At 39.9% G+C, this 14,742-nt stretch overlaps 2 protein-coding genes across 2 annotated transcripts; one reads left to right on the forward strand and one right to left on the reverse strand.

Moving 5' to 3' along the window:
• Positions 1-6,071: 6,071 nt before the first annotated feature.
• On the forward strand, positions 6,072-7,863 carry LOC306889575 (lysozyme C-like). The gene is made up of 5 exons (XM_079448671.1): positions 6,072-6,267; positions 6,397-6,652; positions 6,826-6,993; positions 7,239-7,314; positions 7,445-7,863. Exons 2-5 carry the CDS (start codon positions 6,535-6,537, stop codon positions 7,509-7,511), a joined length of 429 nt encoding a protein of 142 aa, XP_079304797.1. The 5' UTR covers positions 6,072-6,267; positions 6,397-6,534; the 3' UTR covers positions 7,512-7,863.
• On the reverse strand, positions 7,856-12,795 carry macir (macrophage immunometabolism regulator). The gene is made up of 2 exons (XM_079448670.1): positions 12,682-12,795; positions 7,856-11,070 (listed from the first exon to the last, which is right to left on the reverse strand). Exons 1-2 carry the CDS (start codon positions 12,687-12,689, stop codon positions 10,431-10,433), a joined length of 648 nt encoding a protein of 215 aa, XP_079304796.1. The 5' UTR covers positions 12,690-12,795; the 3' UTR covers positions 7,856-10,430.
• Positions 12,796-14,742: the final 1,947 nt, after the last annotated feature.

The following is a 14,742-nucleotide window of genomic DNA, read 5'->3' on the forward strand; positions in this document are numbered from 1 at the left end:
TCTCCTCCAGGCCATCTCTCCAACGGTTGTGCCTGCTCTGACCCACATCATCAACTCTTCGCTCACCACTGGGACATTTCCCACGGCGTTCAAAGAGGCCCGCATCACACCGCTCCTAAAGAAACCCACCCTGGACCCTACACTGCTAGAAAACTACAGGCCTGTCTCCCTTCTTCCCTTCATCGCCAAAGCCCTGGAGCGAGTTGTGTTCAATCAGCTCTCCTCCTTTCTCATGCAAAACAACCTCCTGGACAGCAATCAGTCTGGTTTCAAGACCGGTCATTCCACAGAGACTGCACTGCTCTCAGTCATCGAAGCCCTGAGACTGGCAAAAGCATCATCCATGTCATCTGTCCTCATCCTACTGGATCTGTCTGCTGCCTTTGACACTGTCAATCATCATATCCTCCTGGCTTCTCTCAGTGCTATGGGTGTCTCTGGAATGGCGTTGCAATGGTTTGAGTCCTACCTCTCGGGTAGGTCATTCAGAGTATCCTGGAGAGATGAGGTCTCCGCGTCCCAACAGCTCAACACGGGGGTGCCACAGGGCTCAGTGCTTGGACCGCTACTCTTCTCCATTTACATGACATCCCTCGGCTCGGTCATTCAGAAGCATGGCTTCTCCTATCACTGCTATGCCGACGACACACAACTCTACTTGTCATTTCAACCTGACGATCCGATGGTCGCTGCTCGCATCGCGGCATGCCTGAGTGACATCTCGCTTTGGATGAAGGATCATCACCTGCAGCTAAACCTTGCAAAAACTGAACTGCTTGTGATCCCGGCCAACCCAAAGATTCACCACAACCTTGCCATTCAACTAGGCTCATCAACGATTACACCGTCCAGCACAGCCAGAAACCTGGGAGTGGTAATCGATGATCGGCTTAACCTCACAAGTCATGTTGCCAGCAACACCCGGTCCTGTAGATTCATCCTCTACAACATTAGGAGAATTAGACCTTTCCTATCGGAGCACTCTACGCAAGTCCTAGTCCAGGCTCTTGTCCTGTCCAAACTGGATTATTGCAATGCGCTTCTGGCTGGACTTCCTGCTTGCACAATCAAACCTCTCCAGATGATCCAGAATGCGGCGGCAAGAGTGGTCTTCAATGAACCCGAAGAGAGCGTATGTAACTCCGCTCTTCATCAGGTTACACTGGCTCCCTGTTGCCGCCCGCATAAAGTTCAAAGCTATGCTCCTGGCCTACAAGACCACCACCGGATCTGCACCATCGTATCTCCACTCGCTAATGCAGATCTATGTTCCTGCCAGATGACTGCGGTCTGCAAAGGAACAACGACTAGTGGTACCATTCCAAAAAGGAAAAAAGTCACTCTCCCGTACCTTCTCTGGATCTGTTCCACATTGGTGGAATGATCTACCAGCTGCTACAAGATCAGCAGACTCGGTTGCCATCTTTAAAAAACGCCTAAAAACGCATCTCTTCCGTCAACACATCGCTGATTGATTTTTTCCTAATTCTCTTCCCTTTCCTTCTTTAAAAAAGAAAAAAAAAAAAAAAAAAACTACTAACCTCACTATTCTTAGCTTTTTATACTGTGGTAGGCTTTAATGGACTAGTTTGATGCACTTATGTATTTTGTTGCCTATGTTGTTATAATTGCTTTCAATGTTTCCTCATCTGTAAGTCGCTTTGGATAAAAGCGTCTGCTAAATGACTAAATGTAAATGTAAATGTATACATTATAAGGGAGGCCTTGGTTGTAATTGATTACTAATCACACCATATTAAATTACTGCATCATCATAGCAACTCTTATAACAACTTTATAACCATTGTTACAGTTTCCTTCAAAACCATGCAGTTACTGTAATCACAACTAGACTTCAATGTTGAAGGACATTAGCAGGTTGTTTAAAGACGGCGGTAACTACCACATATAGTCTTATGTAAACACATTGAACTCTTACTTGAACTTGTAGAACTGAACCAGCTTGATAATGTAGTCCCTTTTCCATCTGCAGACAGTGTCTGGAGAACAGATAGACATTACTACTTCCCTAATAAAATGCTTCACAGACTTTACAGGATTGTATTTCATCACGGTACACGGAAAGGTAAGTATAACATATGTATATTATTATTATTAATATTATTTATTATTAATATTCATGACATTCTAACAGTAATTCAAGCTTTTACTTCAGTTGCTTACTTATTGTTTTTTGTTTTTGTTGGGCTAGCTCCATCTCCCTTTTTTTCCATCTCTCCATGTCTCCCTCAGAAACCAACACTAGACATAACAAGAATAACAGGAAACAAGAATATTAACAATATAAACTGTCAATTCTACATACTCTGTGCAAAATGCGCTTGTAAATTGAATCTAAAATTCATTCATTTACTACTATTCTAACCTGCTTATTACGTGCATTGTTTACCTGGTGCCTCTCTGATGACAGATGAGATGTCTTCTTGAGCGAGAATCAATAATTTCTCTGCTTTGTCTAGTCTTTGGAGGAGCTGCACCTCTGTAAAGGCAGTTTAATTTACTTATGCTGACCAAATTGTGTGCAAGCTTCACTCCAGAAAATATAAAATGTATAAACAGTGAATCACCAGCACAGAATTTTGACAGGTCATATAACGGTGGACAAACCTAGGTCAGTTGATTTCCTCCGTCCATAATGCAAAAGGACATCAGTCAGGTTATAGCAAGCTTATAGTGATTAGCTTGGCCAGACTGATAGGAGGTAAGCGGTTTCCACTTGTCCTAAACTGTACTTCTCTGAAACAAGTTAAGACGAGCACTAGGTGGGAAACTGTCTAGTCAAGTCGACTTTATTTATATAGCTCTTTTTACAGTTTTCATTGTTACAAGATTGAGCTACTTCGAAGATGTACATCGATGACATAGAGGGGATAGGCTAATCTATTTTATGACAAAAATATGAATGATTTTCTACTGAAGATAATTAAAAAATAATTATACACACAATCTCCAGCATCAAATCAAACACCTACATACTCAATAGGGGCAGTCAAAATTATCCAATCACTTTTCATGTTTTCTTAGATTAGAGAAGATTATAGATAGGTGGTAAAGTTCAATTTTTTAAATATTTTGAAATACCCCATATACATTCCATGAGGTTCATATTTGGTGACAGATAAAAAATTAAATATGGCTATTGTTAGGGTCATGCAATTCTAAGCATTTTTTTTATTGGTGGAATAAGACAGGGCATTAAATAGGGGAACAAACACAGGATAATTACTAAGGGGCAGGTGAAGGTAATGAAACACTAATGGGAAGGCTAACGAGACAAAAGGGGGGGAAACACTGACGAGACACGAGAAAGCACATGACAAGTCAGAATCAAAACAAAGCCATATCTTTCTCACACTAAACCTAAGGCTATGCCATGACTCCGCTGCAAGACCAAGAATAAACATGACATGATGGCGGAATCATGACATAAGCCCCCCCTTAAAACAAAGGAGATAACAATGGGCAGGTGTGGGTAATGAGACACAGGAGGAAAGCAATACTAGGAACGAGAGGGGCGGGGCCAAATGACGAGACTGGAGAGAACACATATTATGTCCTGATTGACCATAATATGTTCCTCTCCACATAAAACACGTGGGTCTGTCATGATTCTGCCCCTAGACCAGAAAACCAAGACAAGATTAGGCAGAATCATGACATAAAACGAATAAATAAAGTAAATGAAGTGATACTAAGGCTATGTAATGCGGTCAGTCATTATATTTAAGGGTATTTTATACCTTTATACCTGAACTCGGTTCAGTCAATCAGAATCAAGGACCAGAACTGACCGTTTTATAATGTTAGTTATTATAATTATTATAATTTTCAATTTTCTTTTACAAATTTTTATGAATTCTTTATAGGAAACCATCTAAAAGGATTGGATCCCTTAACCTGTCAAGAAAATTAAATGTCAATGTAAAATGACAAACCTGTGCTGACAATGATCTTCATGTCCTTTGTGTACACAGCATGGGTAGCATGGCCTTCAGGTAAATATAGGACTAACCCCAGGGTGGATGGCTCATAGTAAACATTCTGTAAGATTAAATATATCCCAAAAAAGTTTTTAAAACACTTAGTTATTACTACATAGTTCATAAAATTTTCATTAAAAAATTCAAGAATCTAATGAATTACTACGAATTTGCTTTCGTTGTGTATGATTATTAGTTGTGTAACTATTATTCTTACATTCCACTTATCAGGAAGGTGCAGTGAATTTCTGTGAGTCCTTTTGAGACAAGCCTCACAAAACACTGCAGTGGCGCTGCACTCCATGCACCTATGATCAGCATGTTCTTGGCAGACAACACACTGGGTAGTGATTGGTGCTGAACATTCAAACGACACCTTAAGCATGTCATCCTTGACTGCATCCCAGGCATGAAGCTCTCTCTTCTTTGCCTCACTGTATAAAGTCTCAGAACATGAGCTGCAGCTCGGTGCCACATCATCAGGTTCAGCCTGTTGAGATGTTATAGACGTGGAGGGGTCTGAAGGGTGGGTCAGTTTGCAGTTGGGCTCAGGGAGACCTTGACTAAGGTAAGAAACCTTTGCAGGGCCAGTGACAGATCTCCGTAGCAACTTAATCTTAATGCTCCTGAAGCGAGAGCCCTCAACTGCTTTTCCCATAACTGAAATTAAAATATTTGGCAATTATAGGATAAGGCAAACTACAACCCATACTAGTCATCACAGCCAATAAGACATAAACACATCAGTGGACATGGGATGCAGATGAGGGATATGTATTAAGTGATCTATTAGATAGACAGACAGGCAGACAGATTTTAACCCATAGAACTTAATTTGCCATAAAAACACGTTTTGGGATTTAATATTGCCAACTAAACCACATTTTCTGTATTTGTTTATCTTATTGACTAATTTGAATGCAGTTTCATCATTTAAATTGTCTTACCTGAAAGTGCGTGAAATATGAAGCGGGATGGAAACTATCAAGCGGGAACGTGTAACGTCAGCACGTAATCCAAACGGGAATTAGCGCAACGTGACAACGTATTTCAGTATACGTTCGATCACCGATGAGCTGGATTCCTCTGGGACTGGATCTGGAGTCTTTCTTGTGTCTGAATCAAGATTAGGCATTTGGATGGGTGATAACAGCCTTCTGAGCCTACCATAGGCGCAGCAGCCCCCATCTGGCCTATATTTATCAGCTGATAACCACTGATAACGCCCCTTCAATCGAGTGATAACATTCGAAGCGGGTGAAAACACAAACTATCTTAATACAAAAACAACCACTTCCCACAAGGGGGGAAAAGTAACCAAACACAAAACACACTAGATCATTTAGCAAAAAAGCTTCATTCCTAATTCTAAAATATTCTTACTGAAGTTTTGCATCACTAAACTCCACAGATAAATTCAATTAAATTTTTTCCTAGCATTTTCTCAAAATATGCAACATGCGATCAGTGAAAATGTGATTTGCTGTGTTATTATGAAATTGTCACAGTGTGTGGACAGAACCCAAACGCAGGCAGCAGAGTTAAATAACAAAAACTTTATTGAAACAAAAGACCCTCGATGGGGAGAACATGATCTAAAACAAGACAAAAATGTAAACTAAAACTTTCCACAAGGGGAACAAAACAAACAAAGTCCTTTGAATAATAAATCAACAAAATCCACAAACTTAGAACAGGAACAAACACGATAATCCATAGACGGGAATAATCCAACAAGGTGACGTGAGGAGGTACGATAATGACAAAATGACAATGAACCGACCAGGGACAGAGGGAAAACTGGGGCTTGATAAAGGGAAAACACTAACAAGGACTGATGACACAGGGAGAGTGGCCACAGGTGACAAGGATGAAACACTAAGGGAAAGCTAACAGGAGGATTGCACGAGGCAGGTGAGGGGACTGAAACACTAAGGGAAGGATGGATCAGGGCTGGAGACAAGACTAACACTAATGGACCGCTAACCGGGGAAACAAGGGGGCGGGACTAAAGGACGCGACACTGGAGAGAGAGCATGGCTTCTTAAACCAAAACAATGCTCTTTCTCCACACAAAACACATGGGACTGACATGATCCTGCCACAAGACTCGAAAACCACGACAAGGAGAGGCAGGATCATGACAGAAATATTCTCCATTAGGACAATTAAAGATGACTGGGGCAGAAACAAAATTCATTTATTTCTCTACATGACTCCATATAAACACACCCTCAGACTGTCAGGAAATCAGGTGTTCTATCATGTATGTAAATCAGCTAAAGCCAGTGTTATATTTATAACAGAAACCGTATTAACTGAGGTCTGAGTACGGATTATTTTATGATTTTAGCCGTGGCGATTGAAGCTGGTTTGCCTTTTGTTGCTTATGCAGTTGTTACTTCAGTCAAGATGTGCAGTGATGGGGAACGACGTCATCTAGTGGTGAAGGTGGACAGAAGAGGTGCAAATCCAAGTGTCTAAAAGTGAAAGTAAAAGCAGAGCGAAGGCAAGAGAGCAACAAAGAAACACCATGAAGGTCTTTGTGTTTCTTCTGGTCATTTTGACTGCAAATGCAAAGACATTTGAGAGATGTGAACTAGTGAGAGCTCTAAAGGCCGATGGCATGGGTGGCATGGAGCTAGGAGGTTGTAAGTAATTCTCAATTTTCAGTTCAGTAGCTCAGTAGTTTTTGCGTTTGAGGGATTTTTGACAAGTCAACACATTGTTAGTGAAATTGTAATTTGTAGTTTTACACAGATGTTCAGAATATTCTTCAAAGTGTTACTATTTTATTCTTTTTATTCTTCTTTTATACCTTAAGGGGTTTGCTTAGCGTATTGGGAGTCAAGCTACAACACAGCAGCCAAAAACCGCAACAAGAATGGCTCAACAGACTACGGGATTTTCCAGATCAACAGTCGCTACTGGTGTTACGATGAGGATGACAAACTTGGCCAACCCAACAATGGCTGTAACATCAACTGTTCAGGTAAGAAATCATCGACAATAGTAAAAAATGAAGGTCAAATATTATGTTTTGCATGAAATAAAATTATAGTGGAAGCGAGATTGCGGAGGTAAGAGAAGGTAAGAGGCCGTTTAATGGGGAGTGAAGACAAACAGAACTAAGCAGCAAAACCAGACAGCCAAGACAAAGACGTCTGCATTCGTAATGCATTCACCATTGTTTTTGTCCCTGCTGAAATTGGTCACCTCTTCCTCTTCCTCTTCCAGAGCTGTTGAGCGATGACATTTCTTTGTCTATTGCCTGTGCCAAGATCATAGCGAGAAAGCAAGGCATCTGTGCATGGTAGGTTACAGCAATGCTATCATGTTTATGTGTTAGGTCTCTAAAACATACAGTATATACCAATAGAGCAGGTTTAATTGTTTTAAATTCATTGTTTTACATATAAATAATCCACCTTCTATTGGTTTAGGTACGGCTGGCGCGACAACTGCAAGAACAAAGATGTCGGCAAATATCTCTCAGGATGTGGACTGTAACTTTCACACTTTAAGGGTCAAATAATGTTACTTTATTTGCAAAGGTGTGATTCTTAATATTTTCAATTTCTAGAGCATGCATCATTTTAATTTACTACGGTAAACTCTACTTTACTAGCTTGGAATGATCCAAGTAGAACAAACTTACTATTATCAGTATTATCTATTATGAACAATTACATTTCATCTGAGGTTGTGTTTACTACAGACAGTATTATGATCTGCTTATGTATTGTGACCTAACACCTAAAACCTTTCAGAGAGGGTAGAATTCAAATACTGTACTTTTTTCATATAACTGTAGATTTTGTTAAAATGCACAATAAAAATGTATAAACAAACCTCCAATCCCATGTTTTATTTTCATATTGTCTTGTTTTACTCTTAAATTATTTCAAACATGTTTAAATGTTTCAGAATAAATCAAAATTACAAGTATGAATCAGGTAGTTCTCTGAGAACTAGGCGGCCATTTTATCTGGTCGCATTAGCACTGGTCAGAAGCCTGATGTCACATTAAAAAAAATGAACAACTGGAGGACACCTGTGTTTTAGCCGTTGAGTATTTCATTGTAACAAAGATTAAACATAGACAGAAAATTATGTTAGAATGCAAAAAAGCAGGCTACTTCACATACTAGTTTTGAAGTGAAATGGCGTCAAACTGAAATTGTACTTTACATCTCATAAATCATTATTACAGCCTTGCCATTTTATTTTTCTAAAATATAAATCAAATATACAGCCTGCATGTATCTCAGATAGCCTCCTCTTCAGTTTAAATCCAAATCATCTTCAAATACTTAATAATAAAAGGCTGTCGCAGGCGACAGCAGATTAGGATAATGCCTGTTGTTTATTTGAATGAAAGCCTAACACGGTAAAGCAATACAGTACCTTGTTGAAATCAGTCAGCATACCTATAGGCACTATGTGTGTATATGTGATACAGAGTATGACTGAGAAACTGAGACTTCAGCAAAAATTATTTGATCTTTTTACCAAAGACATAAAAGCTAAGATATATATAAAACTATACAATTAGATAACAGCTAAGCAGCGTACACAACCACTCATTAATATTCCTTAATATTTGTAAAACAATATTTTCCATCTAGTATGACTGGAATATTTATTTTAAACATTGTACAAAGACAAGAGAGATACAGTAGGCAATAGCTTGTTTTCCCATTCACATCATGTTGAAACAGTGTGTAGTTAATGCTGTGAGGATTAATGATAAATAGTGTTCCAGTAGTGTAATATCACTAGGACAATTTAACAGTAGTTTAACAGATTCAAAGCAAATCAGATTAAAATCCAAACCATGACATTAGCAAAAACCTTAACACAATAAACAATGTTACATATGAAACTGTTATGATAACAGATACACGTACAGCGAACATCATTAAACAAAGGTGCTATTTACACCGTGTTTACACCGGACGCGACCGGCGTGATGCGACAAAAGACATTAGAACTCATAAAAATTTTGAATTTAGTCCACACTGGAACATTGTATTGTGCGGCACAACGCAACAAACCCATTAAGAACAAGCAGGTTGTCATGTCGCATAGCACCTGTCACATTCAGTGTAGACACGGTGTTAGAAACTTCTAACTGATGCGGCGCGGCAATCCCATTAGAACAAGCTGTGTTGTGTCACATCGGTCGTGAGAAAACAGAAATATAAAACGTAATCGTAGTAGGCTACATTAAAAAAACATTAAGCATTTTAGGTCAATCTGAGAAGAAGCTGAAATGAATAGTCTATATATAAAATAATTATATAACAAAAATACATTTGCAATACTAATAAAAGTCTTAAACAAGACAGTAATATGGATTCACACAGTATTGTTGTAATGTTTGGAATTGAACTGCCATGATGATGAAGAGATAAAATAACCAGAAGGAAAAAAAATGAATGAGGTGACACAAAAAAAAATAATTGTCAATATGATGAAAATCACATAAACCAAAGCGGTAAATGATTGTCCGTTGTTCAAAGATTACATCATCTATCAAGTTTCCCCCAGGACACAAAAAGACTTTGGGTTTTTTAGCATTGTTACCTACTAAATGCACCATGAATGGGTAGTGATATATTAAACACAATTTACAAACATATAAAAACAAACAGAAACCATGTAGAACAATAAATACATAAATTATTTTTAGTAGTAGTTTTTACCACACAACTGTAAATAAATAGAACTGTGTACAAACCTCGACTTAACATGATTCACTACTGTAGAATATTGAGTAAAGATAATGCGAGTGCCGACGAGTCCTGAACAAATCCAATCAGAGTCTGTTTGATAAAAAACATCAAGACTCTGTAACAGTCTGTGTTTTAGGTAAATAAAGATCCTCACCTGACAGTTAACTCGCCCCTATTGACAAGTATAAAGGTGCTGAGAGGATAATCCATATATCTAATATCAGCAGAATAACTGCTATAAAGTGTGTGATGAAGGTGAGGAGTGAAGATGAAGAATTGAATTGAATTGTATGACCAAACGCAGACATGTTGCAGTACTTCCATGTTTTACAGAAAATATCCAAAGATTTAAGTTGTCTGCACACGCACACACACACACACACACACACATTCACACAAACAGCAGAAATCCTGCAAACTACTTATTGCTTGTCTTGGAAAAACTTCATCATGACACTCAATGCATCCCCTGGCTTTTTCTTCACAGGTTACAAAAACCCTGCCCACCCTAATCTGTTTCAAACCTGTGTGCTGTTGTGTTTGGCATTATAGTGTTTTGGGTTGACAAACAAAATGAATGATCTATGTTCTATGGAGACGGTCTTCAATCGAAAATTATAATTAAGGCCCTAAATTGAACAGCCGGACTGCAGGCCTTCAGGCTGGGAGTATTGAAGGTGCATCCAATCATTCATGTCTTATTGCGAGGGAACATGCGCTCGCCCCTCAGGGTGAGATGCTGAAGCTGGTACTGCAGCACCTCTGTGTCCGCTGGCTCCCTGAGACTCATCTTGTCCAGGTTGAGGTAGTCCAGAGACTTTGAATACATACGCTTGCTCTTTAAAAGGCAGACGGGAAGGGGACCATGTAAAGCCTTGCTGGACTCCCCGGCCACAGTGGATTTCAAGCAGCTCTCACCCGAACTCGGCATGCGTCGTCTCCTGCGCCCGTTGATTGCTGGGATGTCATACGGTTGGTAGTAGCGGCTTTTGGCTTTGTAAATCCGAGAGGTCCTGTGTAGACCTAAATCCGCAGGCTTTTTCACGGGGCTGGACAGGGCGTCTTTGTGGCTGTTCTCTGGGCTAGACCACTTGTGGGCTAACTTCAGAAGCTCCTGACCAGTAGTGAAACCCACCATATAGTTTGAATTGATGTGAAGGATTTGGTATCCTGAGACAGTACTTTTAATGGGGGAGCAGGGAGTGCTGGAGCTGCGGGGCTTGTCTGCCTCAGGTTTTAAGGTGGTTTTGACCTCAGCGGCAGGTAGAATGGATACGGGTGACCTGGACACTCCACTGACGTCCATCTCCATCTTTAATGACATGACCTGGCTGAAACAGAAGATGAGGGACAGGATCAAAATAACTGTATATGTTGTTGTGTTTAACTTGCTAAATATGCTCAAAGCTGTCCTGGATAGAGGAGCCGTAACACGGTCAGATAAGGGAGACCTAAAAAATGAGAAGTACTTGAGGTCCTTCAGGATAGGTCCAGGAATACTGCAATATGTGATAAAATACTTAGATGTTGCTAAATAATGTCAGGAGACATGACGACCGATGAGATTTCCATATAAGGCTTGTGAAGCCTGTGGCTGCGTCCGAAATCGCCTACTTACATACTATGAGGAAAATTAGTACGAGTCATGAATAGTATGTCTGAATGCTGAGTATGCAAAAAACAGAATTACTCAGATGGTCTACTTCCGCCCAGATTCATGAGTGAGGATCGGATGGACTCTTATATATCCCATGATGCCACGGGAGCAGAGCAGCGGTCAAGGTAAATCAAATAAATATAGTGGAAAACTTTAAGGCGGAAGTTCGTTTTTAATGTAAGTGCAAATAAAAGAATTTCTCGTGACTAAACTATGCTTTTTAATCAACGCTCACGTGTAGGTTGTTGTTAATACGTCATAAGTCAAAGAGCACACGGGTCACATGACCATAAAACATGGCGGATGCAGTATGTCTGAAATGTATTCATACCACTCCCACTCGTACTGTACAGAACGTACTGTTTTAACAGCCGATAGGTTCTTATTCAAATTCAGTACGTGCTGTGACAGTATGTTGAGTTTGGCCAGTGATGGATCACGTTTAGACCCAAACTGAAAATATGAAGGTTTTTGTCACAATTTGAAAGAAAATGCCCTCAGTTTACACACAGAGAGAAGACCAAGATTACTAGATCTTAAGGGCCTATTTCTGAGAGGCATTTAAATGTCTCAATAAACAGTATAAATTAAATGTAAGATTTATTTATATTATGATCTTTTTCATTGCCCTATGGCACATTGAATTGGAGCGTTGGCAAGTAAAGTTTTACTGTTGCTTTTTATGAGTGAAATGGTGAGAATGTCAACACTGGCCAACCCAAGTTAAACATCGACACAAACGAGTCTGACGTTCACGTTTATAGGCCGCATTTATACGCGATACTTTACTCACATGACCGTTTATAAAGAGGATAAAACTAAGAAATGTCCACCTGTGTTCTTCCTTTAACGTCTGTCGGTTTTGAACAGTGCATAACAAACACACGGTAACACCGTAAAGAGCTTTACTCTGCCGACGCGATATTAATGTCGAATCACATCGAGGTTTAGCGAGACCTCAGTGAGGATGAGCAGGTTTGATCCTCTCTCTCCTCCTGCGCATGAAGCTCAACGCGAGAGACTCGAACACGGCGCTTATAAAGACGCTAGAACACACAGCGTCCATCGTCACGTATAAAGTGGAAGAAACGACATATACGTTTGGATACACCGCCATCATGCTGCCCGGCATCATCGTCTGTGGGTCTGTGTCGGACACGCTGCCACCATTTCGCGATTTCAGCATCACGGAGATCAAACATCCCAGCCTCTCTAGTCAGTGACTCTGCGGGTGTGTGGATGATGTGAGGGTGAATGAAATGAAGGAAAGCGTGTAAAATCAAACCTGTTCATCAAACGCTCACTCACGCCTGAGCTCGACTGAACCACACCAGAGTCCTGACAGCGCTCAGCGTCCGTGACGTCACCGGCCGGTCACGAGCCACTCGACGCCAGTCACGTGATCTGGGCAGCGTTGGAGTGTTTTTGTTATTACTGTGTTAATTTGAGAAATGCGTGATCTAATACTTCTAATATTAAAATACACATTATATGTATGTTGATCACTGTAAAACAAATCTCAATTTAAAGCGGCGGTTTCCCAGACACGGATTAGGTTCAAGAGGTCTGTCTGAAATCGCTCCCTATCTCCTGTATAGTGTAGTAAAACTCAGTTAACTACTTTATTCCCTACATTCGTTCCCTTTTTTGACCCACAATGCACTCTGATATGTTTCCCCTGAGGATGTTAGTTTCTACAAAATAAAAGCATAAAAACAGAACTGACAGTGCTGAACCAATCATTGGTTAAAGCCCAATGTGCAAGTGCAAAAAGGAGCACTCCACGGTTCTATTGTGCTGCTTCATATAAAGATAATCAGCAACATTTTCTGTTTAAAATTAATGATCAAATGACTGTGTTGTTGTATAAGGGAAATGCAAGGAAAGGAAGAAGTGAAGGCCAGACATATTTGTTCTGATTCTTTTCAAAGTGTTCTCTAGAGGGATAATATTGGGAGTGGGACTGTGGGAGGGAACTATCCTTTTATAAAGTTATGATTTATAAAATAAAGTTATATAGATGTGGTTTCTGTCATTATTTTCCAACATCAGGGGCCTGTACCATGAACGTAGATGAACAAACTCAGGATTATAGAATTAGTTGGGTTGACACAACCGAAACCAAGTTTGATCAAGCTTTGTTGGTACCATTAAGCAGCGCATGGAGTTTCTTTGTTAACTCAAGCATTCTGCGGCTAAGGCTGCGTTTATAAAGCTTGGCAACATGATAAGTACCTACAAAAGGGCTAAAGATCGCTGTCGGGCAACAGGAGAGGGAAAGGTTATTTGGGAGTTTTACAAGGTTAGCTTGCATTATGTATTGCAATTACTGCAGGATCATTGGGTTTACATTTAAAATATTTGGAAAGCCTCTCTTTTACATTGCTATACTTTTTTCCATAGCATGTTGGGAGTGCACCATCAGGCACAATATGCTTAGACTCTGCAGAGCTCAACAGCACCGGCATCAAGCTACAAAGAACAGCCTCTCCCAGAAGAGCAAACAAGTCCCTAAACTGCTCTCCCCTCCACAGAAACACATAGAAGAAAACAAACGAGATCGCAAACATTTTTAGACACACATTCAGAAAAGACAACAGCTGCTTTAGAGTCACTAGTGCAGCCGGACTTGAAGCACAGAAGGGTGTTTGAAATAAACTCTAGCCTGCCTTGGAGAAATAACTGAACAGCTCAAAAATCAGTGAATCCCAAGAAATTATTATGGATCTGTTAAAAATCTGAGCTATAGGCCTACACAGTCCATTCCTATTTGTATCTCATTATTTTTATAAATCAGTCTTTATACAACAATATTAATAAAACAAAAAAATAACATAATACACTCCTGCATGCAACTGCTTAATATCATCCTTTACAATTCCTTCCAACTGTTGACAAAACAGTAAACGAAAAAGAGTTTGTGCAAAAGAAATGTGTTAAAGGCAAGGATTGAGGGTAGAATGGATTCAATGTAATGTTCACAGGCGGCCAGAGATTGATTCTCTATAATGTGATGCATCATTGTGAAAGTGGCCTTCTGGTGAGTATGGATCATCCTCCTTGTCATCTGTCTACACATCCTCCTCTATGTGGTCACTGGATTACAGGCATGCACACACTGGATTAAATCATTAAAAATCTCACCATCTGTAAAAGCCACTTAGCTATTTTGTTTGTTTATGGTGTGTCCAGTAGGGGTCATTATTGCCTAATTGAAAGAACCATAAAGGTCCCTCAGGTGATAGGTGTTGCTGGAGGGAAGGTGCACATAGTTTTGACTGCTATGCTAGGCTGTTTGTTAGGGACAAAAACCACTACAAATGTATTTCTTTGTACTGTGATTTGG

This window comes from Barbatula barbatula (assembly GCF_947034865.1).
Source record: "Barbatula barbatula genome assembly, chromosome: 24".
Classification (NCBI taxonomy): domain Eukaryota; kingdom Metazoa; phylum Chordata; class Actinopteri; order Cypriniformes; family Nemacheilidae; genus Barbatula; species Barbatula barbatula.

What these genes read in the sequence shown, in the direction of transcription:
- LOC306889575 (XM_079448671.1), top strand. Translation starts at nt 6,535, where the DNA reads ATGAAGGTCTTTGTGTTTCTTCTGGTCATTTTGACTGCAAATGCAAAG. An exon ending in TGGCATGGAGCTAGGAGGTT is followed by an intron (nt 6,653 to 6,825) that starts GTAAGTAATTCT and finishes TTATACCTTAAG; the next exon opens with GGGTTTGCTTAGCGTATTGG. An exon ending in AAGCAAGGCATCTGTGCATG is followed by an intron (nt 7,315 to 7,444) that starts GTAGGTTACAGC and finishes CTATTGGTTTAG; the next exon opens with GTACGGCTGGCGCGACAACT.